The sequence below is a fragment of the Musca domestica genome, unplaced genomic scaffold (assembly GCF_030504385.1).
Source record: "Musca domestica strain aabys unplaced genomic scaffold, Musca_domestica.polishedcontigs.V.1.1 63, whole genome shotgun sequence".
In the NCBI taxonomy this organism is placed as follows: domain Eukaryota; kingdom Metazoa; phylum Arthropoda; class Insecta; order Diptera; family Muscidae; genus Musca; species Musca domestica.
The window spans coordinates 3,322,968-3,349,205 of NW_026712370.1; the positions used below are offsets into that span (position 1 = coordinate 3,322,968).

General features: G+C 36.8%; 2 protein-coding genes across 2 annotated transcripts; one reads left to right on the top strand and one right to left on the bottom strand.

The window, feature by feature from the left end:
* Nucleotides 1-2,817: 2,817 nt before the first annotated feature.
* LOC131805864 (ubiquitin carboxyl-terminal hydrolase puf-like) lies at nt 2,818-24,633 on the bottom strand. Its single transcript, XM_059129573.1, has 25 exons — nt 24,243-24,633; nt 21,984-23,153; nt 21,214-21,925; nt 20,199-21,087; nt 19,703-20,136; nt 19,182-19,643; nt 18,832-19,104; nt 18,616-18,775; nt 15,675-18,510; nt 15,527-15,602; nt 15,281-15,464; nt 14,703-15,217; nt 14,517-14,640; nt 14,263-14,450; nt 10,747-11,017; nt 10,508-10,690; nt 10,044-10,443; nt 9,869-9,977; nt 9,625-9,796; nt 9,379-9,569; nt 6,253-6,605; nt 5,181-6,180; nt 4,974-5,097; nt 4,695-4,908; nt 2,818-4,628 (listed from the first exon to the last, which is right to left on the bottom strand). The coding sequence occupies exons 1-25, from the start codon at nt 24,295-24,297 to the stop codon at nt 3,526-3,528; spliced, it is 12,198 nt and encodes a 4,065-aa protein (XP_058985556.1). The 5' UTR covers nt 24,298-24,633; the 3' UTR covers nt 2,818-3,525.
* Nucleotides 11,268-11,853, top strand: LOC109613468 (uncharacterized). Its single transcript, XM_020038310.2, has 2 exons — nt 11,268-11,496; nt 11,589-11,853. Exons 1-2 carry the CDS (start codon nt 11,287-11,289, stop codon nt 11,793-11,795), a joined length of 417 nt encoding a protein of 138 aa, XP_019893869.2. The 5' UTR covers nt 11,268-11,286; the 3' UTR covers nt 11,796-11,853.
* Nucleotides 24,634-26,238: the final 1,605 nt, after the last annotated feature.

Sequence of the window (26,238 nt, forward strand, 5' to 3'; positions counted from 1 at the left end):
TTAGTTTTTTATTTTACATTTTGCATGTGATTTTTTCTTTTTGTTTTTTATACACACACAATACCTCATAATTATAATTTTGTAAGTAAATATTATTTTCTCAACATCGTTTGGTTATTGTTTTCATCTTTTTGTATTTTTGTTTTTTTTTTAAATAATCATGACCTTAGGCCAGAAATTCTTTAACTTACATAGGAAGAAATATGAGTAAAACCATAGAACTTAAACACAAAAAATAAAAACACAGCGTTTATTAGGTTTGATAAGAAAATAAGAAATTATGAATGAATATTAATAACATTTCATTGTCAGTGGGGGGGAAATGGAAGATGGACAAACATACGGGACCTATTTCATATATACAATACAATTTTGAGGGCTTCATAAAAAAATTAAGTTTTTGAACTTGATTTAAATGAATTCAAAAAATTCTTTTTTAAAATGCATAATTAATTGATGATGAAAAATTCTTTCTTAATTTTTAATCTCTTGACTCTCTTTTTAATTTTCACAATTTTCACGTCAAGAGAACCATTCGAGAATTCCAATTGTAATTCGAATTGTTGTAATTGTAATTTGAATTATTTCAATTGTAATTTGAATTACTCCAATTGTAATTCAAATTATTCCATTTGTAATTCGATTTGTTCCATTTTGAAATCGAAAAAAAAAAACAATTTAAATAATTTGACTTACAAATCGAATAATTCGAAATACAAATGGAATCATTAGAATTACAATTGAAATAATCGAATAACAACTGAAATAATTCGAATTACAATTAGAATTCTTGAATTATAACTGAAATAATTCGAATTACAAATACAAATGAAAAAGGTCTGGCGAGGGAGGGATTGATTCTACCGTATACACAAAAGTTAATTCCTTCTCAAATTTAGTCGATATCGAATGCGAGAATTTGGCTCCTGATCCCTTACGACATTCAGCTTTTAATCCAATTTCAGCCAACGAGTTGTGAGTGCATTGGGGCTGAGTGGAGTTCAAATGATTTGATAATTTTGGACATTCTCTTATCTTGGTATATATTTATATTCCAATTATAATTCTATACTTGAATTTATACCAAGCAGTGATCGATTGTTGAATTTCTAACCCGAAAGGATCTGGCCATATATACAATTAGATCTAAGCTAATACAAAGATCAATAATTCATTTTAGCTTAACCATGACGGCATCATTTTTCAGGTCAAAAATTCTGTGTAGATGTCAGTAGCATATAATTCCATTCCAATCCCATAAACTTGGGAGACTTCAAGTGTACAAAATAACACTTTTTGAAATATAAGATTTCCTTCAGCTTGTTTGGTTTTTGGTTACCACAGGAAATAGGCGGCTACTAAATGAGTCTCGCAAGCTATTACTACATCTGCAGCTTTCAAAAGTCTTCCTCTAAGAAGAGGAATTAGAAGAATATGGCCAGTGATCTCGCGAGAAGACTCATTTTAAGATGAGGACATATTTGTATATTACAATTGAATTTCTACTCTGCATTTATCCATTTATTAGGTGACTAGTGATCTTGCGTCCATACACAGGCTCCATTATTTCAAGTTGGCAATGGCTGAGGTTTGGAATCAACAGTGAATTAAACAAGGTAATCTGGCCAGTGATCTCTCGATAAGGCTTATTCGTCCCGTATTATCACATTACAGACACGCACTCTTAGGTAGGTAAAAAGGTACCCGTAGGTTGGAAATATATGCCATTATCATTTGTCTTCTCAAATGTATCCAAATCATTTGATTTTTATAAGATAATCCTCTTATCTTGGCATTTCTAGTATTAATGTCCTGTATTATCGCGTGAGAGACATTCACTTTCCGGTAGGTAGAAATCAACCGTAGGTGGGAAATATATTCCATTGGCATTAGACTTCGCAAAGGAATTCTCGTATGATCCTCTTTTCTTGGCATTTTTTCCATAATCCTGGACAATTCTGAGCCCCTGGACAATGTGGGAATGAAGAAGAGATGTCTTTGATGTCTTGTATAATCGCACAAGATACGCTCACTATTCGATAGGTGGAAATGCAGTAGTTTGGGTATAGATTCCATTGTAATTTATCTTCTCAAACATATCCTCGCATGAACATCTTTTATTGGAATTTCTCTCCGCAATACTATCTAAAGACATTTATATGTATCCAGGGTAATCTATTGAACTTTGATTTTCTGTTTTGGCACCTTGCTTTCTTTTTTTACAAAAATTATATTCTCAATTTATAAGGGGAGAGAAAAGAGGAGTTGTAAAAGATGTATTGGAAAAAGTTTCTCGGAACAGAAATGTGTTCGGTGTTTTTCATTATGTGGTCGATTACATATCCTGTAACCACATTGGTGTTTTATATTTTCTTGTGTTTTATAATATAAATAAAATGAATTGTAATAGGATGAGTCGATCTCAGGTGTGCCTTACCAAACAAAGTTAATGTGTTTGAAGGGAAAATGCAGCGAAAGAACGACGAGGATGCAATCAAAGCCATAATCTTTCCACTCATCTCTATGAGGCCTGTTATTTTACAGAGATTACATTTAAGGTCCACAGGTATGTTAATCAATTCAAGTGAAATATACATAGGTATTTGAAAACATGACCAATTATTTTTTTTTGCGCAGCGAGTAGATGACCCTTTAACACAGCTATATGTTTTTGATGTTACTGGGGAACTGACATTGTTGTTGCTTTTAATGCAAGCTAGAACTTCTTAAATTGCGTTCTTAATTAATAATCCAAATCGTATTCCCACACACCTCTCTTTTTCTTTAGTCAAAAGAAAAAAATGTTTATGTCTTCAATTATTATTCCATATTTATGAAATTCTTTTTTCTTTTAAATTTTAATTAATTGAAATTTTGCAATATTTCTCAATTGCAAATAGTGTACAAAAAACTACAATGTGTTTCTCTTTTTACCAGATTATGCAATGCATTGTGAATGCTTATCGGCAATGAATTTATATAAAAAGAAAATTATAAATTAATACCTTCTTAAAAGCAAATATTGTGTTTACAAAAAACATGATCTTTTTTCTTCTTATACTTTACATAAATATTTGTCCACCTGGTATATTGTGATGGGTGACATACAAAAAAGAAAGAAGTAAAAAAAAGACTTTGGGATATAATGAAGTTCTGTGAAACTTAAAATAAGCTAAAAATAGTTGGAGAAAATAGGAAAAATAGAAATTATTAAAAATTATAATTATTAACAATTTTAGGATAAAAAATAGTTTTTTGTTGTTGTTTAAAAAAGATATTAGCTTAAAGCTTAATTTAAATTAAAATTAAAAAAGCATGATAGTTGAGTTGGAGAAAATATGTTTGCAAATAATGCCTACTTTCAGCAGCGAGAGAGAGAGAGAGAGAGAGTGGGGAAGAGAAAATAAACAACCTAAATTTAAAAATAATTATCAAAAGGTTAAAGTAAATTAGTCAAAGTGCTTAGCACTGCTAATCTAGCATTTTGCCAAAAAACAAAATATTTAACAAATCATTGAACGATAACTAAATTTGCGGCGAACTAGCAGCCGTGGACGTTGAGGCCGTGTTTGCATTAATAATATCATCAATAGACGCTTTATGTGTATGTGTCGCTGTACTCGTTGTAGTTGTGGTGGTTGCAGTTGCCACTTGGCCAGTCTGCTGTTGTTTTTGAATATCATTGTCATTGGATTGGAGTTCATTTCTTTGTTTTTGTTCCTTCTTCTTTCGATTCGCATGCTCGTCGTCATCATCATCATCTTCGTTTATTGGCATTTCCTCATCTTTGTTTTTTGTGTCCTTCTGGTTTTCTGGCGAAGTGGATGTGATGTTATTATTACTGCTATTTGTGGAATTACAATTAAAGGCACTGCCTTGTGAATTGTTATTGTTGTTACCGCCACCATTACCACCACAACCACCTTCATCACTACTCTCCGGTATCGGTGTTGTATTCTGTTCACTTTCCATGGTCTCGTCCAGAACACTTTGATTTGCACCAGCATTTGGCGAGTTACTTTCCTCTTTTTGCATTAAAATCAAAATACTTTTGATGTACGTTTCCATGGTAAGCAAAAGTTTAATGCGTTTTTCGTGTTCATCCATTAGACGTTCATCGGCAGTTTTCTTTGTGGAGTTTTTCTCAGAATTTATGCTAGCGTAAGCAGCAGAACTTAGAGCCGCGGCAGCAGCAGCAGCTGCAGCCGCCGCTGATGTTGAGGGTGTTTCCAGAAGACAAGCCTTTGTTGATTCCTTACTTTCCTTTACAGGTGATTTAATAGCCTCCTTGTTTCGATCTTCCTCAGTTTTACTGTCAGATTTTGTTTCCGTCTCTTCAGAAGATATTTTTGGTTTCTTCTTCACTTCCTCAATATCGTTGTCTTCCATTAAGCATCTCTTCAATGTTTCCTCTTCCTCCATTTTAGAATCATCTTCTTTTTGTTTTGTGTTGGCAGTTTTTTCATCATCATCGTTATTATCTTTTTTGTTTTCATTAGCGTTGGTTCTTTCGTTTCGTTCCTTATTGTTTAGCTGGTCTACATCATCCTTTGCAATGGGAGTTTTGTTCAATTCCTTATCGTCTTTATCATCAGTGTCCAATTTCAGCTTTTTGTTGGGGAATAATTCTAAAACACAAAAAGAAAATTGTTAAGAGTTTTGTAAAATATTTTTTTATGCGCATTTATTTTTACCATCCTCTGCAATTTTTTGATAACGGGCGCTTTTGTACAACAAAGCCTTAAGAGATCCCCTTAATTGTTTGCGAACTGAGGCCGGTATACCGGTGCATTGGGCAAATACCCTTATGGCAAAAAGATCGCCGCACAAATCATCCAAGTCCTCTTTTGAGTGCATGGAATAACTAATGGAGTACAAAAGACGTGCAATGGGTAACTGGGAGGAGACCTAAAAATATCGAAACATAAAATGATTTAATTTGCCTATAGAGAGATTTCAAGGGTTACTTATACCTTGGGATAATAGATTTCCAAAAATCCTCTTATATACTGATCACTCAACGAGACACGACAGTCCCGCAGTATTATATGTATATATTCCACCAAATATTGAGTATTAAGCAACAGTTCCGCATACCTGTAAAAAAAAAAAAAAAACAAAAAATATACAAGAATTAATCATCAATTTACAATCGGTAAAATGTGTCTAACCAAACTTACTTATTAGTACTCTTATTATTATAAATGCCAACCCAAAATTTGGGAAAATAATTAAAACCCAACGGAGCTGCTTCTATGGCCGCCAAACAGCTCAATCTAACCAGTGTATCATTTAATTGATTTGTATTTACAGCCATTCTCATCATTACATCCAGAAAATCGTGATAGGGCCTGTAGAATGCCTCAACCTGGGCATCATAGGCAAAATCTACACCGCGATGCAACAGTTCACTGTGTGGTATACACATTTGCACCATCGGTCTCGGTGGTCGTGGCATATTTTTGGCCATAGTTGGCCATGTTGTTTTTCCTCCTCGGCGCGGGAAGTATGGACCCAAAGGACCAATTGCATTGGGTGCACTGGCCGCCGACAAATGACAATTAAGTAGAATGGGTGCTAAAATACTGGTTACATCCAAATTAGGATTACGCACAAGCTCTTTAAGTACATCCAAGGCCAGGCAGCATAATTCCGGTGGGCTGTAGGTATTTAAGAATGTAGCCAATCGTTTTACGGCGTCCGGTAGACCCTTCAGCAGAGCTGTGTGCTGTTGATGTTGACGCAGAAAATGTTGTTGCTGCAATTGCTGTTGCATTTGTTGTATCTGTATTTGCTGCATTTGTTGCTGTAGCTGTTTTTCTTTTTGCTGTTGTTGGGTTTGCTGTGGAGACTGTTGCGACTGTTGTTGGGACTGTTGCTGCTGTTGTTGTTTCAATTGTTCCTGTTGTTTTTGCAACAATTGCTGATGCTGTTGTTGCAACTGCTGCACCTGTTGTTCCAATTGTTGCTGTTGTTTTTTGCTAGCATTACTGTCGAGGCGTGTACTCAATCTCAGTGTGCTCAAAAGTAAAACCATTTCGCTTAACAATTCCTGCAAGTCACCCGAGACATGACAGGCAGTGGCCTCATGATGCATGGAATGTAGTGTGTGCAATGCCTCAAAACACATCTCCAAGCCACCATTATATATGACCAGGAGACGATCTTCTTCATTGTCAACTAGAAAAAAAAAACGAAACAAATCGCCATAGATTAATTAATGAATGAAAAAATCAACATACTCTGTCCTACCTAAAATTCGAAAAGCATTAATCAATGTGCCCCATGAAACCCGGGCATCTAGTCCCGTTAAATAAGCTGACAATGTGGTACGACGGAATGTGGTGACTTCATGTTTTTCCTGGTCACTGGCATCCATGTGACGTGTGGCAAATAGGGTCATCAATTTAAAAAGTTCATCTACAGCGGCCGCATATTGTGTGGGATGCGGCGTTATATTCTTGAAGGCCCATTGCAAATTTTGATGAGCGGCCAGCTGACGTGTTAAACTACGGCTTCGTTCACAACATAAACGCAATAAACCATAATAGGCTGGCAACATGGCGCGGTTATAGGCCACAATTTCGGAATCGTCGTGATCGGCTCTAGGAGAGGGAAAAAACAAACAAATGATTTGTAAATTGTTTAAGAATATATTTTTGAGGATCTTTTTCTGATACTCATCATAATCATCATCAGACCTACTATCTTGGATTAGGGTCATTACAGTGTATTTAAGGAAATAAATTTAATATGACCAATTGGAATGCAGTTGAAGATTTTATAAGAACAATTTTGGGCTATCAGAGTTTAAAGAAAGTGCTGTCAGTGTTGATTTTTTTAGAATATATTTGAAGTTTCCTCGTCTTATAATAAAGTATATTTTTTTGCGGCTATGATGAGTGCTGAGAGAATTCATATAAGGCCCATCGATCTATTTTCTTATTTTCCGGATACCAATCCCATGGACTATTGTGTCTGTAGTATTTTGGAAAGCAAGGTTGGCACTAAAAAATACCAAAGTTTCGATCACCTCAAGCAAGCACTTCGCCGGGAATAGACCAAAATACCGCAGAGCAACATTCGGGCAGCGTGTGATGGTTTCATTAGCCGTTTGAAGGCCATAATTCGTGCTAAAGGTGACCAATTCGAACAAATCTAAACTTATTCTAAAATTTGATACTATTTCCGATATTTCGCTCTCATTCAATAAAAACAAGTAAGCAAAGGCTATAGTCGTGCGGGGCCTACCATGTGATACCCTACAACACTACAATATGTTAGAAGCCCCCTTATGCCCAAATCCATTTTGGAAGATTTCGATTTTGAAATTATGTCACGGAGCACTGCCCAGATATTACTAGCGTTTTGACCAGGGACATTTAACCAATATTTACGAACTTCGTCGTGCTGTTAGTTGTTATGGTCCATTTTACAGCAAAATATAATCCAATGGCCATACATAATGCTAGACTTCTTCCCTGTCCCTAACTTTCTTCTCAGGCGTGTCGATTGGCTTCAATTGTGTGATCAGGAAATTTTCCCTGTTTTTGAATATTGTGCGATCATCTCCAAAAGCAAGAGGTCCCTCTGTATTTCTAAATTTAGACTCATTTATATGATTTGCTTGTCTAGGATATTTGGCTATATTAGTCAACGAAATCAGCAAAAAAAGGCTGTGCTCTAACTTCATGCGAGATTTCGTGTCCATTAGTTTCTATTTTGACCTTTATAACGGCTGCAAAATCAGGAATATATTGCGGACATCTTTGAAAACAATAGGCGTAGCCCTTCTGAGCCTAACCCTACCCTTTTTGTGAGGATCGGACGAAAATTGCAATCTGTGTATAATATCCCAAACCTGTGTTGTAAGGTGGAAAAATATTAATATTATAAGTCAAATTGAAAAAATCGCATGCGATAAAAAATATGAAAAACAAATAAAAAATGTCACAAAATACTACAAAATCTATATTAACATAATTTTTGACTTATTTTTATGCGATTTTTTTAGATTTTTTACTTTTATGTCAAGAGTGCGTTCTGAATTGGCAAAAATCGGTCCAGCCATTCTTGAGATATAAGCATTCCATCTAACATTCCTTTCCTTTGTATATACACGTTGTATATATTTCGCTATATATATCCGATATATTTACTATCGGCATCTACGTAACGGTCAGAATTGACCTGTTCGTCTATTTATGATTTAGCCGGGACTAAAAATATTCGCCGTTTAATGGAAATTTGACTTTTATTTAACACATAGCTTTTATTTAACATATAGCCTTTTTCACCCACTAAATATTACCCGATGACCATCAAAATTGGAAGGCTTCTGTCCAGCCCGAAGATCTAGCCCCATGCTAATTTCCGCGTCGATTGGTCCATAATTGCGACCTGTAGAGCAACTGCAAATTCAAGAAATTTTTCAGTTTTTGGTCCATTTCGACCCCTAAATATTATGCGATCATCTCAAAAAGAAATAGGGTTCTATTCTGACCTTAACCCCACCTCCATTCTAAATTTCGTGAAGATTGGGCCATAATTGCGACCTGTAGAGTGGTTACAAATTAACATGGACAGACGGACGGACATACATAGCTAGATCGACTCAGCTCGGCGAGATAGGAAGATCCATATATACTTTCCTATGTGGGAAATCAATATTTCGAGGTGTTACATAATTTTTGGCCCAATCAAACTTATAATACCCCCAACACATAGTGTTGTAGGGTATAAAAATGTAAAAATTATGGCGTTTGACTTGGTTGCAGTGTTTTATCTCACCCTGTATAATATTAAGTTTTTTAAACACATTTTTGTTAAGAACTATGATGATGGATTATTTAAGAATACCTTTGAACGGTCTCCCCATTTAAGGAATTAGGATTTGACAATCGAGTATTTTTATACTTCCTCTTCAAACGAATTTTTTAACCTTTGGCAACATTCTGACGTCTTTCTATTTAAGGAATTTGGATTTCACGATTTTATGCTTCTTCTTCAAATTAATTTTCAAGGCCTTGGCAACATCGTGACGTCTCTCTATTGAAGGACTTGGATTTTACGACCGAGTATTTTAATATTTCTTTCAAATATATTTTTAAGGCCTTGGTAACTTTCTGAAGACTCTCTGTTTGAGAGATTTGGATTTGACGATCGAGTATGTTTAAACTTCCCTCAAAGGGATTTTTAAGGCCTTCGTTATTTTTTGAACTTTCAACTTTCTCAAAGGCATTTTTAAGGTCTTGGTAACTTTCTGTAGTTTCCCAATTAAAGGGATTTTTAGGGTATTGAGTTCTATCCAAGTGTTTTTTTTTTTTTTTTTTTTTTTTGGAATAGCTTATTGGGGTTCCGTTTCCACAAAATACTTACAATATATAATTAAATGCTATATTCCTTGTGATTTCTGGACAGTTGGCTACAATCAATGCATTTTCGGGACAATCGAGGATGGTATGATGCCAAAATGCCAACAAAGCGTGTTTATTGTGATGAGCTGGTACACTTGGCTCTGACAAACGTGGATGAAATAGATCCCACAAAGCACGCATGTAAGGACCCATCTACAAAAAATAAAAATGTACGAAATTTTCCTATTTAGGACGAAACTATTCTTACCATAAGTTTTTCAGTCTTAGATGCCATACAATATGCTAAAAGGCTAAAGTAAGAAGTTAATTTTGTTGTACCATGAACGCCAATATCGGCGTATGCTCTTGCTGGCCGCAATAAACGTAACAGCAAATTAATGATATTGTGTAGAATTATTTGAGCATCGTTGTTAAGTTCACTGGAAGATAAGACAAATAGGTATTTTATTTGAATTGACATTTTTTTGCGGAAAAATAACGTTCTCACTCACCGATAAACATGAGATGATGAAGACGATGATAATTTGTGCAGTGAATGTATGCGGAAATTAGCCCTAAATGGCTGTGATGGTACCAGTGAGACCAGTAAATATGCAGCAGCTGAAATATATTCAAGTTGCAGACAATTAAATATAAACGATTTTCAAATTCCTTATTTATACGCACCATTACGAACTCTTGAATTGTGATGGGCAAGCAAATATTGCTCCACCCATGTATCGGCCGATTGTAAGATCCAGGCATGTGCTATTTTATTTTTGGGTGCTTGAAAAGCCAGCCAATCCAATGCCGACTGTGGACAGTATTCGGCAGCATCCCAAACCCGCTGCAAAACTAATTGAGAAAAACATGGCAGGCCAGAGGGTCCACCCTGAGTTTCTGTCAACAATGTCAATAGCTTAAAGAAAGGACCACACAATTCAGTGTGCTTGGTTACAGATGTAAACAACATGGTTATGATTTGATTGGCCAAACGCTCGTCCCAGCGACAGAGAGCATGTATTAAATGCCTTGTTTGATGAGGATTTATGTTATCTTTAATTTGTTGATACAAAAACGGGAAACCCTACACAAGATTCAAAGATAATATCTACATTACCTTGCAAAATATATAACTTATCTGAACTTACCTTGCCGCCTGCAATGGCGTTATAGTCCTTGGGCGACAATTTCAAACGCAAATCTGCTCCCCTCGATCGTTCCACTAGGCTTGCCACCAAGGCAATCATTTTATCCAATGAAGCTGGCCTTGTCTTATCCACCGATAATGCCTCATCCGAGGAATTATCATCGTTATCCGAACCAACTTCAAGCTGAAAATTAAGTCATAATTAATAAATATTACTTAACAAATAGCGATTAAACTTACATTATCATGAGTCTTATTGCCCAAATAGAAATCGGCCACACTTTTTATAACACCAATGCGTAACAGAAACAAAGTTTCCTCATCGCCCATGCGTGAAAATTCGAATAGCAAGCCAAAGAACTCGGAAAGATTGCGTAAATGGGCTTTAGCACCATGCTCCATTAGTATGGTCAATGAACTTATGAAACGAGTAACACATGAAGCTGTTCCAATGACCTCCTTGTCATCGACATCCGATTCGGTTTTCAAATAAAGATGGCAATGTGAAGCTCTGTAAATAAGGAAAAATGTTTTTGGTAAAAAATAACAAATATGAAATGCCTTTGAAAGGGTTAAACATCTGAAATGTCATTAACTTAGACGACCTTTTCGTTGTTTATTCTCCAAAAGTTAAGTTTGTTTACACAAATGTTTTTTGTTTTCAGATTAAACCAAAAAAAACCACCTAGCCATTAATATGTAGTTCAAATACTAAGAATTTCAATTAAGTTCAATCATTTTCAAGATACCTGTGGAAAATATAGTTTAATATCAGACAAAATGAAAGTGTTTCTTTCTTTTGTAATTCTTGTGATATTTTCATCACAAATTTCGGCGTTTATACCATTTGACTATGTGGACATGGATGCAAACCTAGAGAGAGGAGACAATGGTAAACCACAAAAAAGCACAGATTTTCTTGGTGAAATAGAAAAGAGTTTAGCAAACGCTAAACAGAATTTCTTCACAATTTTAGATAACTTTTCACAGGTAAAAATACTTAAAATTTTTAAAATTACAAATTTAATTTACAAAATATATTTTAACAAAAAAAAAACCTAAACATTCATCTTATATTTCAGAACCTATTGGATTTATTTTCGTTTAATACAAATCAAAAACCTTCGAAGACAATGACAACACCAAAACCAATTGAAGAAAGTACCTTAACAGTCTTGCCTACATTGTCTTCAACAACCATGCAATCGCCAGTCCCATCACCACCATCATTTTCGACCACAGACTCCCCAATAACAACATCCACCGTTGAAACTACCACAAAGATTTAAGGACTATAGTAACTTGATTTTATAAATTTGAATGCTTCGGTAATAAAAATTAAACATTTTTACCAAAAAAATGAAAATAATAAAATTGCCAAATCTACATATATGTCTGAATCTTTTACTTTTAACAGGATATTTGAAACACACTGAATTTGAAATTCCAATAAGTGTTTTACAATGTTCTTCAGAATATACATAGGTTTCTAGAGTCAGATTATAGATGCATTTTTCCTATGATATACGCATAAATGGAACTTTCCATAATTTATCTTCGTCGCATACTTGTTTATGTGTGGGATTTGGCTAGATTCTAAATTTCGGTGTCAAATCCTAAGGTAATTCATAACTTAATCGGAAGGGAAATTTATCAAATATTTATCCACATACGGCCATCGCCCAAATAAGGCAAACATTTCTGATACATTTTACTAATTTATACATTTTTTTAAGTTTGTTACACACGGCTGGCTGAGGGTATAACAATTCAGGATAATAGCTCAAATATCCCTTACAAAAATATTCTACTAAATAGATCGCTTGCCTGAAAAAATCCTTGACAGTCCGTTCAAAAATTGATTTCAAAAGAAATCAACGATTGTACCTCAAATACAATAACGATGTTCCTTTTAAAATATATCCACAAAAATAAAATATATTCCTTAAAAATTTCTCGATTGGAACTTCAAAAAATTTTAAGTCTTCAAAAATATTCCCACAATATTCACGAATGTCTCTTCAAAAGAAATTACTAAAAATTCACAATTCCACGTTTTTCACTTCAAAATATATTCCTAGAAAGTCCACGATATCCAAAGATATTCTAAAACCACGTTTTTATGTTCAAAAAATATATAAAAAATCACGTTTTTTTTAAAAAATATTTCTCTTCTCAAAAAATATTCTTTGCCTTTTCAAAAAGTACAGGGTGAGATGAAAAAACTGCAACCTACTTCAGACTGCTGTCATTTCTAAGCCACTCGTCTGACAGCTGTTAAAATTATTCGAGTGAGAAGCATTTTGGTGAGAATTTTCCAGAAAAAAAGTTATTTGTGATGGAATTTGGCTGGAAAACCACAAGTGGCTATCGTTAGAGCACTCTAGCATTTAAATGTGAATAAATCTTTTGTGTCTTGTACCATCGCTCGTTAACGTGATAATGGCAGCGTAGCCCGACGTCAAAGAAGTGAACGGAAGAAAACAGCAACATCAGCAGAAATGGTTCGAAAAGTAAAGTATCGACTTGATCGAAACCCGTGTCGCAGTGGACGAATAATGGCTCGAAAGCTAAACATATCGCAATATTTCATTCGGCAAATATTTAAAAATGAAAAATGAGCCATTGCAATTTCAAAAAGTGCAAGAACTTACACCGCAACAGGAAGAAAATAGACTCAAAAGAGTCTCAAGCGCCGGCCATGGTGATGGTGTGGGCCGCCATAACAGCCAATGGTCGCTCTCCGCTCGTATTAATCTACCCTGGCATCAGAATAAATGCCGAATATTATCGCGAAAATATTCTGGAGGGTGTATTAAAGCCTTGGGCACGCAAACATTTTGGCTGCAAACCTTGGACATTGCAACAGGACTCAGCACCATCGCCTCAGCACGTGTCACCCAAGAATGGTTACAAAATTAGATTGCTCTCTTCATTTCCAGCGCACAATGGCCACCAAAATCTCCGGATACCAATCCATTGGACTATTGTGTCTGGAGTATTTTGAAAAGCAAGGTTGGCACTAAAAAATACCAAAGTGTCGATCACCTCAAGCAAACGCTTCGCCGGTACTGGGCCAAGAGGCCGCAGAGCAACATTCGGGCAGCGTGTGACGTTTTCATTGGCCATTTGAAGGCCATAATTCGTGCCAAATGTGACCAATTCGAACAAATCTAAACTTATTCTAAAATTTGATGCTATTTCAGACATTTTTTGCTCTCAATCAATAAAATTAAAAAAAAAAAAAATAAAAATTATAGCGGTTGACTTTGTTGCAGTTGTTTATCTCACCCTGTATTCTAAAAAAACCGCGTTGTTTTTTAAGATAATACTCTAAAAAGTCCACCAATATTCCCCTGAACAAAATTTCTAAAAAATTCTTAAAATATGTTTGTCCAAAAATCCACGATGGTTTCATAAGAAAAAATGTCATACGTCATTGAAAACCACTTCTTAATAAATGAACGATGTAGCTCAATTGAGACCCATTACAAAAGGTTCTTAAAAAAATAATAACAATTATATATCTCCTCTTTCATTTTAAACTCCACCGATATAGATAACTTCTTCCCTCAAAATATTCTTGAATAACCTACACACAATTGCTACACAAAAATCTCTACTGCGGATTTTCTTCTATTTTCCCTTCAAAAATATTTATAAAGGGCACGAATATTAATCCTGTTAAAACCTAAAATAACATTCCTTATGCAATAACTTTCAATATTACTCCGTAGCAAATTAACTACAACTTACCGCAGTCTTTGAATAACATGTATGACCAAACGTTGAAACATCTGGCGAACCATTTGATTGGGACATTGAATTAAAACTTGTACTGGCCACCATGGTTCCATTGACATATGGGTCAAAAACCATTCACAAGCCTCCTGGCTGGCATTGAATTGTTTTGTCAAAAGTTCCACCCATGGTACCATAGTTGGCTGAAAATATAACATTTCAGATTATTACCCTTAAATAATAAAAACGATCGAAAACAACGAACGTACCTTTTCTTTGGCATGTATAAATGTTTCAATAAAAAACGATACGGACAGCTTAGCAGCCATGCAAGTGACATCTTGCTGAGATATCAAGGTTTGTGGGATATGGCCACAAATTTGCCACATGAAACTGAAGGGAAAGTTGAATATAAAATTACTAGGAGTTTGTAAATGCTTAAATATTAAACTTACTTAAAGTAGGTATGTTCAAATATGTTGCGATCTTGTAAAAATTGTCTATTATCCTGCCATATCCAGTCTTCCAGTTCCTTACTTAATTGTGGTCTTATAAAATGATCAGTTGCTTTATTTGCCAAGCTGCTGGATGTGGGCGTTATTGCAGTGACATTGGATGACAATGATGTGGATCCCGTTGATGTGGATGGTATCTCTGTTTCTGTGGTCGGTTTATCAGTTGCCTTTTCTTCGGGGCTTTTACTTTTATTATCACATTTGCCTTCCGGTGCTTCTTTCATTTCTTTTCCTTCAATTGGTGAAACATTTTCTTTTTCCTTTGAACCTTCATCCGTTGACGTTTCGTTTTTCATCTTTGGACTTATTGTCATTGGTGGCGAAGCCAAGAGATGGGCATGTTTTTCTTTGAGGTGTTCAGGCAATCTTCGCTCATAGAACAGCATATAGGCCGAATTAGTCTTTTCAAAACTAAAATCTAAATATTTTTCTGTCACGGAATCATAAGTTTTGCTCTGAAATAGAAAATCATTTTTGTTAACATTTTTGTGTTGGTAAATATAATTTGTTGGGTTTACCGTCATTTCTCCACCAAAACATTCAGCTGCAATTTGTGAAGGATCGAAGGGCTTGACTTCAGCATCATTGAAAAGGAACCAACGATCATGTTGCATTGCAGACTTATTGCGCTCCTTGATGAAACTATAATAGTGGCCACCATCAGCCGTGCCGGTATGTACAGTGACCCCCACAAGTTCATATCTTTGATAATTAAAAAATGCCCACTTTAGAATGAATTCAAATAAGCACCAAATAAAACTTACTCTAAACATTCTTCCAAGTCATCCTCCAAATCATTTGCATTTCCTCCTTTTTCTGCTTTTCGTTTTTCACGATCCTCTAAAACATGGGAAACCACAAAAGTATCTTTCAATAACAATGCATATATAAAACTGAAATCTTTGAACGCACCTTTATATTGATGTGGCATTAGAGTTTTCTCCACATAATCCGACATATTCAAACGCATGGGAAATGAAAAATGTGTATTAACCTTCTCCTTCAGCATTGTCACCATATTAAAGGTATAACGCATCGTGTTGAAACACAAAATCTGTGGCAATTTCTTAAAACATGCCCTCTTCTCAGCCCTAACTTTTTTGCCGCATTGCGAACATGTATACATATTATCACCCTCCAATGTGTCTTTGACAGTCACCTCATCTAAGGATTCCTGCAAGTTACGCATATCAGCTACTTGGCAACGTACCGTATAGAATTCTTCAGCTGTCCTAGAGACATGATCACAGTCCAATGAGACGACATTGTTACTTAAAGTACCACAAAATAGACGTTTGACTAAATCCTTAAGGTCAGGAGTCATTTCTTCCAGTTTCGAGACAAGATCAATAAAAAATTCAGCCATATCCTTTTGTTCGCCCGTATTCAGTGGCTGGTGATCCATTTGGTAGACACGACAAAAGGATCGTGGATTATAGGCTTTGCGTTCAGATTCCAAAAGATATGCAAACATGCGTTGTAGTTCACGCAGGGTGGGTGCATGTTTTTGGGCCTTGCCTGGTGGGACTCGAAGAACAGCAGCTCTGGCCTGTGGCATCATATAGAGATGTTGTATACAGGAAGCCATATAGCAAGTGGCACCCAAATTTGTCAGACCCACATAGCCGCACTCCGAACGTCCTTCATCGCGTGGCCAATAGTCCCATGGATATGGTGGCATTGGTCCGGGCGTATGTTGCGCCAACAGCTTCTGATGCAAAAATGTGTAATTTTTCGGACAATTCTTACACAATTCCACCAAAAGATCATAGGCCGCTGCTCTCGATGTGGCCGATTTGCATTTGGGCTTTTGACGATTATTTGGTGAGGGCATATCAAATAAAAATTCAAATATCTTCTCTATGAATTGTACAGCCTGGGAACTGAACTTAAAGGTGGGATCATATTTTACTAAATTCGACATAAGATTGATGAGACCAACCAAGCCATCGTCCTGCATTCCATAACGGGTTTCATAGAACTCACGCGTGAGTATACTCTGAGCCACCGACTGGCATAGCTTTTCAACATCAATGGCATCTTCATTGTAGGCAGATGACTCCAGAGAAGATTTAACCATTTCCGGTGATAGAGTATCAACCAATCGGGCCAATAACCAAAAATAATCACGACAAGCCGGTCCATATGGCTCCTTGCCATCATCCGTCAACATATAGGGATTGTGGTGATTGTAAGAGGTCATTTTTTCTGCCACGGGCAAAAACGAAATCAATTTCCTCAGCAATGGTGCCAACAGCTGCTGATAGCTTTGAGAATTACCCAAACATATGCGATATAGACCGGCACAAATTTCTCGTCTAACCGCCGGTTCCGGATCTTCCAAAATGAATTTCTGCACCCAGTTACAGTACTCGGCATGAGCCCACAACGATCGTCTAGCCTCAACAGAGGCATGAACAAAACTGACCATGATGTTCATAGCAAATTGTACAACTTGGGCTCGACCCCAAAAACCAGTCCTCAAATGGTGATATTGATAGCTTGAAGTGGTGGCCAAGTAATTGCTATAGGCTTCGTCATTCAATATGGAAGAGAGACGTCTTAAGCAAGAATCTACTGACATCATTTCCAACATAAACTCTTTGGGCTTTGAAATGGACACCAACATATCCTCGTGATAATCCTCTTCGAATCCCAACAGCCATAAAATGCGCAAGAGACTGGCCAAACAATCGTGTCGCCATTCATTCAACAATTCTTTGGGATAGGAGCTTTGTTGTAATTGGCCCGATATGAAGATATCATAAAGATGTTTTAAGCCGCCACTACGTATGAAAATTTCACTCCATTTATTGTCGCTCGTTGTGGATGTGTCCATTTGCGTTGATGCAGAACATTCCGATTTCTTTGCCTTTTTTGCCATGTGTTTGAGGGGACTACTGGGCTCCTTATCACTTGTGGTTACATTGTTAGCTGAAGTGTGTTGCTCACTTTCTGGTGTATCCATAGAAATCATTGTTGAATTTCCTTCCTTTCCCATGTCCGCGGAAAATTCTTTATCCCTTTCATCGCTGCTAATTGGCTTGGAAGAATCTTCTTCGTGGTCTTTGTTATTATTACTGCTCTGGGGACTTTCGATGCTGTCACGTCTTCTGGCTCCGGATGATACACTGCCGCCTGCACTGCCAGGACAGCTACCACTTCCACTGCCGCTTCCGGAACAGGTACCTGCACAACTGCTACTGGCTTTCTTAGATTTTGCTGCCGATTCAACACTGATAATATTACCATTTATTCCCCCACAACATGGTGCACCACCACGTTGCTGAAATACACTATGCAATGCCAAACTCTCCACAATATGTAGTGAATACATAAATTTTTGTAAATTAATTGGATCCAATAGTTCACATAATTTTTGTTTGATTTTTTTGTGTTTGTTTTCCTTCTCCTGTTCCTGACCGTTCGCGTACTGGTCACATTCCGTCAGATCACTGGCCAAACCTTTGAATGCATCCAGAATTGTGGGATTTGTCGGTAATATAGCCAAAATATCCCATACACGTCGTGATAATATCTGTGCCTTGGTATGCAATTGCAAATTATTCGGTTGGGGTTTCATATCGCCCAACGTTTGCATCAACGAGAAGAGCTTTTCGAAATATTTCGGTTGTAGCAATAATACTGTGGGTAAACATTCTTTGGGTGGTGGCGGTTGCATTGATGGATGATCGATATTCGTTTCTTTGCGTCGGGCACCTCGTCCTCCCAGCGATACATAAACGATCTGGAAGAGAGTAAAATTAATAGGAGCATTTTAAAATAACGCTGAATAACAAATGCCTGGTGGAACTATATAAATTGATTATATAATTTTGACTTTGTTCCTTACCTGGTTATCCTTAAAACCTGCATCTCCCAATGTCCTTTCATCATACTCCGATGATAGCTCCTGGCCTTGTGTTATTATCCGTAATGGCCCTTCACTTAAAAGGAGGCCCAAAACGGGGGCAGATACTCCCGAATTGGAAGTACCCTGTAGATTTTCCCACCTTCAAAAAAAACAGTTCAATTTTCTTTATTAAAATGTGCACTAACAAATATTTACCATTTCGATATTTCTGCCTTTAAGTCAGCAATTAAGTCACAAGCATGCATGTGTAATATTGACTTTTCCGACAGCCCCGCTGGCTGTAGTATTATACGTATGGCGGGTCCTGAGCCTTCATTCTTGAGATTACTATGTGAACCAATGCCCTGTCCTTCAATGGCCCAACGTCGTAAATGAAATGCGTAACGTCGTCGGAAAGTATCTAAATGGGTGTTTAATAACATTAAACCACGCTGGACACACATCAGGGCATTCTCATCTTCATTGTTGCTACGAAGGCGGTTTTCAAAGAAATAAAAAATAAATAAAATTACAACACTTTTGGAAAGGGAGTAGCTTTTATTTACCATTCCAATGCGTTGGCAGCCTGTGTCAGATGTTCCATGCATTGTGATACAAATTCCTTTTCCAGTCGCAATTGCTGGCCCATGTAATACATATTTATGTATTGAATGGCGGCCAGCGACACTTCCGAAGTATGGGCCCTCAATGCAATCTTCCAGAGATGAAACATACCCACAATATTTGATGAGTTTGTGGAAATTGCATCCATTTGCTTTTCATAATGTGCTATGGCCATGCGAGCTAAACTACACAATTGCTGAAATAGGCCCAAAGCAACCATGGAAAAGTCTTCTGGTCTCAGTTCAGGCAATTTTTTTAAATATAAATGTTGCAATGCATCCAATCCTAAGGCATGCTGATCTCCTCCCTTGGCTTGACTTTGCAGCCAAGAGAAATAGCAATCCGAACAGTCCACATCATGGGCCAGCCATTCCCATAGGGCGTCCACTTGTTCTAGACTTAATCTGAAAAAGGAAAGAGACGTTATTTTTTGACAAAATTCAAAAATTTCACAAGTATTAACCTGAAAGTCTTTGGCGAACCCATCGAAGAAAATATCGATGACAAAAACTGTAGACGTACTGACACTTGTGTCTTGTGCGAGTATAGGGACAATTCATTTACCGTTTGTTGTTGCTGTTCACCCGCTGCCTTGGCTACCAAATATTCCATATGCCTTTTGGCATAATATTTAATATTGTTAAAGAAATGATACATCATGCGATGCTGACGTTCAGCCCACATTGTAACATGATGGGTATCGGATGGACGAAATTGTTGGAATGATGCAAATAACTTGGGCAGCAAACGTAGCGAGACAATAACACTGCGATTATTGGCAAGATTTTGTAGACAACCTTCAATAAATTTCGTGCGCAAATGACGATCGTTGCTAAAGCATAACAATGTGGCTAATGCCTTTTCTGCCTCCAGGGCCAATGATTCGCCAAGCTGTCCCTGTTTAAAGCGGAAAAGACAATTACAGTTTTGAAATAAAAAAAATATACAAAAATACTCACAATTTTATCATCCTGTAATAAATCCCATAACAAAGTATTACCCGGCTGACAGACATCATTGATTTTAAATGTTGGTTGTTGCGGTGATATGGATGAAGTCGCAGCTTTATTACATTCCTTGTCCATTTCTGTGTCATTACCATGTTTGCTTGCTGAAGCATTTGAATTGAGACCGGCTGTCACCGCTTTGGCCATTGCGGCAGCATTTGCTTGCTGTTGCATTGCCAACAACGACTGTTGGGCATTGCCAGTGGCAACTGCTGCCACTGCCACAGCAGCTGCTGCCGCCGCTACATTTGCATCATTTTTTTGCATTGACATTGCTGTGTGGGCCGCAGCCATTGCCACTGCTGCTGCAGCTAAGGCTGGTGGCATGCAATTATGAGAAACCCTCTGGGCATGAGAACTCACCAATTGGGCAATCTCTTCCTCACATGGCGAAACATCTTCATCATCAAAATCTGCCAAATTCTTCTCGGATTTATTACTCATTGGTGATGAATAGCTTCCTTCGTTTTCAGCTCCACTCAACAGTTCGCTGATATGAGTTTCTGCTATAGCTCTAATGTATTGACCTCCACCATGTAAATGGGTCAAAACAGCACCCGACACTTGTCCAGTATCACTACAATCATCACTATCATTCAGAAGTTCAGCTTCCGGGTCATCACCGTCGTCGCCATCATCACTTGACGCTTCATCTTCACCGCCATCACAAATGGCTTCAACAATTTCGTAGGCCAATCGTGTCAGGGGCATATTACTGTTATTTTTGCGGGCTCTTTTGCGCGATTTTTTTCGATGCAGTGTTATGTTCAGCGATCCCTGGGTCATGTCATCTTCACTGCTGGAATTGTCGATGATATTTACAATTCGATGATTTTTCATTCTGAAAGAGTAAAAAACAAACAGCAATGGTATTAATCTCAATATTTTATAAGACAACACATTTTGAGGAGGAGATTAAAAGCTGACTACATTGAAAAACAAAAATAAACAAAATGCCAATACTCACTTCATATCTGTGGTGGGTTTAATGATTTTTATATCACCCTCGTTAATAACTTTTCCGAATTTTCCCAACGGTATTATGGGCATTTGACGCCTGCGTCTGGCCTGTTTGCAGGGTGTTACACCCGTATCCGAGGAGCATACATTCTCAATATCTATGGGACTTTTTCGGGCACTAACCAGACTGCTGTCATCGCCATTACCTTCATCTGAATTACTGCCATCCATGCTGCCGCTATCTGAACTTGTTGCTGTGGCATTAGCCGCCATTAGTTCTTCTTCCAAACTCAATTGAGCCGAGTCCCTGGACCATATAAGTTTGGTCAGAGCCGAGGCAATATAAATACTTTGTTCTGTGTGTTCTTTGGGATCCATGCGACACAACAGAGTATACAAATACATCGCAGGTTTTGGAGCTAAATTCTTTACCAGCGATGGCAGAATATCGAAAATTGCCTTGGAGCAGTGTTTCAGCTGTTGTGTAGCCTGCCAAATAAGTTTAATGTGTTCTTCCGTAATTTGATTTTCCACAGCCAAAAAATTCAAAACAATATGGGCCTGTTTCAATACTTCCACATGCAAATTGGGACCAAATAAATGCTGAATTATTTGATTTTCAGTTAACCAGTTTGCAATCTTTTGGGCCACAACCTCAAATTCACCAACCGTTTCGATCTCCCCAAAAATATTGATGTGAGCATTGATTTGTGTGATGCCTAAAAATAGAAAAAAATTAAAAAGAATATATCAATATTTTTATAACTTTTAACTTACCAGCCAATCTCATTGTCAACGTGGTTGATGTAAAATATTTAAATGCCAACGCCAAACCCTCAACGTCAAAACTAACCGATGCATCCAAGGGATCTCGCACAGCTGACCACACAAAATCAGCCATTGCCCTGGTGGCAGCTGTCCTTAGATTTTGATCGGACAGCTTACACATGTATTGTAATATTTTACTTCTCAGCGGTACATACAATTGTACAATGCAACCGTAGTGTAACCATAACTTTATATTCGACACTGTGGCCGTAATGGCATGGGCCGTTGTTACCGGCAAATCAGGTTGATCGAAGCACAACTTCATGGCTGCAAAGCCATTCGAGTTACAAAATAATGTTGTGTTTCGCAACAAGTGAACGGGTATTTCATTGTCATGTAGATCACAAAATATGGCCAAATGTTGTGCCTCTTCGGCCGATATGTCGTCCAGACGAGCATGGGTACTGTGTTTGTACGCAATGTATAGTGGAAAATTGAGCAAGAAGATCTTGGATACCAAGAGTAGCAATTTTTCGACTTCGGGTAATATCCAAGGCTCTTCGGTGTGTTGGGATACTGTTGAAGAGGATGGTGATGGTTGTGATGCGGATGCGGCTTTATCACCACCAGACGACCCAATCGATGACTGCTGCGTTGAATCATCCGATGTTTTCGATGTTACAGCTTCTGTGGGGTTTGTTGACTGTGGTTTTTCATCGTCTGTGGAGCTGCTACCCGACTTTTTATATAGTTTTTCGTCCTTTGCTGGATCTGATTCTATTTTCTTCTGTGTACTACCAGCATCTTTTTTGTCTTCAACTTTATTTTCTTCTTTCGTTGCTGTGGTAGTTGTTTTTTCATCCTCCTTGGATGGTTGGCCTTCTGCATTGGCGCAGCTACCGGCTGATGATTGAGTCTGTGCTGGGGCTTGTGTAGCAGCCGCATGAGCTGTAATTTTTCTATAGTCCTCAATTAAACGTTTAATGTGTTTCAAATGATGGACCGCTAAGCAGATCATCGATTGTATCAGTAAATTGAAACGTTCGAAATTTTTCGTGTCTCGATATAGACACATGCATTGCCTTTGAGGCCATGCCTGTATGTAACCAAATGCTGTTTCAATTTCACTTTTATAAATGATCGAATGCTTGGCATCATTGCTGGTTATTCGTGTCTCATCTGAAATGGAAGATATACAAGTTTTAGAATAATAATTGATAACTGGATGAATTATAAAAATTAGCAGCATCATATGACCTCCAAAAAAAATTCTCTCGTGAAGGTGAAATAAAATGGCACCCTGTTGCACCTGGTAAAAAAATACTTACGGCATCCTTGAAGACCACTGCTTAACAGTGGTGGCTCTCAGCCGAAGGAGATGAGAATGAGAACAAATGTATAAGTTCCATATATAATGACAATGGTTTAAACTATAGAATACAATAGGTTGATTACATATCTGTTCTGGACAAAGTAGTACAACGGTAGGTGGGAAATATAGACTAAAGGTTTTATTCTGTCATACGTCCATGGGGTTGGTTGATTATACTTTTTCGACGGCCTTTTAAGGCTTGGAAATCATTCTTTCAAATATAATTAGGAAGATGTAGCAATGACTAAGTGTTGGGTTGAGTAGCTAGTTCTATATTTGGAACGGAGTAGAACTTAAATATTACTTAAAAACTTAGGGGGCCTGAACCTTGTTTATTCTTAAAACAGATATAGCAACGGTGCCTGCAACGGATATAAACTGAACTTAGGAACGTTCAGTAACTAAATGTGATCACATTCATTCACTAAAAAGGATATCTCCACTGTCATTTACTGAAATAAGATACAGTTACACAATTTATGAGACTGGTCTATGTTAGCCTGCAGAGGACAAATATAATGTATCATTCCTCTATGAGCCGGAGGTAAGGGTATCGGAGTAATACTGAGACCTCTTTTAACAACGTTTCCACACCTTTCCATCTACTCCCCCGTTTTCTTTTTCTTTCAGCACTATTTCGGGACAATCGCTGTTCCTACACACACGCACTCACGCAAACGACATAGGCAGGCTCTATTTTTCTTTGTTAAAATTTGGTATTAAATTATAAGGATTTTGTTTACAGCACCGGCTTTTTTACATGTATTTCAAACAAATCACATGCCGTTCTATGTATGCCTCCCAAATTGGAAACACCACCCAGCATGATTGAGCATGGATGTCTGCTACGTGTTCGGCGACATAAACACATTCAGCCAATGTCCTTTTTTACTTACACGACTCCAATAATTGCTGGAAATCAGAACAAATATCACACATATTTCCACTCATTTGGCAAAGTTGTTTTGGAAAAATCCAGTCCTCCAAACAGCGCCGATGACCAGAAGATATGTGCTTCTTCTCTCAGTTAGTCTGCCTTTTCGGCGTAGAATTTTTCTCCTTTTTCTAGCCGTCGTTTTTCACAGCTACTGTTTTGCCTGGCAATAGTTAAGATTTGTTTTTTTCGGTTTCGCACGGTTTGCATTCGCGTTTTTAATGGTTTATTGCAAACCCCATTGTATGTTTTTGCAAATTATTTAGTTTTTGTAAATTTTTTTAAGTATATTGTGGATAATTTATGAAAATTTTACAACGAATTCATTCACTTTTCCTCTTTTTTTCCTTGCAAATAAATCTGCCTGTATAGTAGGGTTAGGGAACTGTAAACCGCCACTCGAATTATCGATAATGTGCAAAAAGTCGTTATCGGTTGTTACAGCGTTATCGATTGAGAGGTCGTTTTTACTTTACTTTGATCCTGGCCAAAGGAAAATTCATAAATCACCATTAAACCAGAAAAAGCGCCAGAAAGGCATACACAGGATATGTAAAAGTTAACAGGTGCTGACTCTGAAAAATACAACAAAGAAACGAATTCCCTTTGTAAAGCATTGCCAGCCAGGATATTTGCATAGTAACAAAACGATTAATAGATCCCTATTGTTTATACCAAAACAGCTGTTTAGTCCTGCGTTGCTTTCGAATGTTCAATTTCTTCTTTGCTTTTGATAGTATTTGACTCAACTCATGGTAGAAGAATACAGGTAGTCGCATCGAAACAGCTGCTGGAACAATGAACTGTCAAACTAAATTTGAAATTCAAAATGTTGAATGAAAAGTTATTAAAATTCGTAAAAATTGTTGAAAAATGATTATCATAATAATATCCGTTTGGCGTCGTATAAGAAAACATATAAAAATATATTTATTTTCGAAACAACATTTCAAAAATTTTGACACATCAAGGTTCCCAAGCGTTGATGCATCTACCTATATTCTTCTACCATGGTACAACTAAAAGGTAATGTAGCGCTACCAGCTGTGTGCCGGACTTCTGCCAATTTTGTGTATGTACTTACTGTTTTGAAAAATAAAATATTTTCAAAATTAATGATTGGAAGAAACGTACATTGCGGGGCGCGTTTGAAAGATGTAAGATTGAAGACAAGGATTGAAGATAGTAATCAATTAAATACAATTTTTTCTTTAGGTAGTTTGTAATGTAAAAAATGTTTACAGTTGTTTATGAGTATGTTTTGTTCTAATAATAAACAAACTAATTTAAAAATATTAAAATCAGTTAAAATTTAAATTCATATTAGAGCTTCAATGCATAAAAAACACTTCCCATCTCTGATTTTGTGTGAATACAATGGATTTATAAGTATACATTTTGAGAATGAGATGTTGTCAAATGTATAAATTAGAAAAAATTGTAAACATATGATTACATGACTTTACCTTCTTAGTTCTACCATGATTACAGCTTTTCGAAAGAACGAATGCTTCCGTTTTGGGATGAAAAGAATTTTAATTGAATCAACAACTCGAGGCTGTGAAAAGTCCACGGCGATTTTATTATAAAAAATATTGGGAGAAACTAGTCAAATAAAACAACAAACTATTGCATTTGTTAAACTAAATTTGAGATCCAAGACTCTAGCTTGAGAGTTGTGTTTTTCAAATTTAGTCATTCTGCCATACCTTGTAATTATTGTACCATGATCTAACCAATGTTTTAAACAAACATCATTCGTTAAAATCTAATTGAATTTTCGATTGTTTTTCTTTTCTATCCGCTATTTTTTATACAGTAGATCCAAGCTAAACTTAGCAAACAACTTTCTTTCATGCAATGTAACCTAGTGTAGTGTATACGGTAATAGAACCAATGTAAAATTAAGAAGGTGAAGTCATTTCAAATAAGCATTCCCTGTAACTCTGCATTTTCTG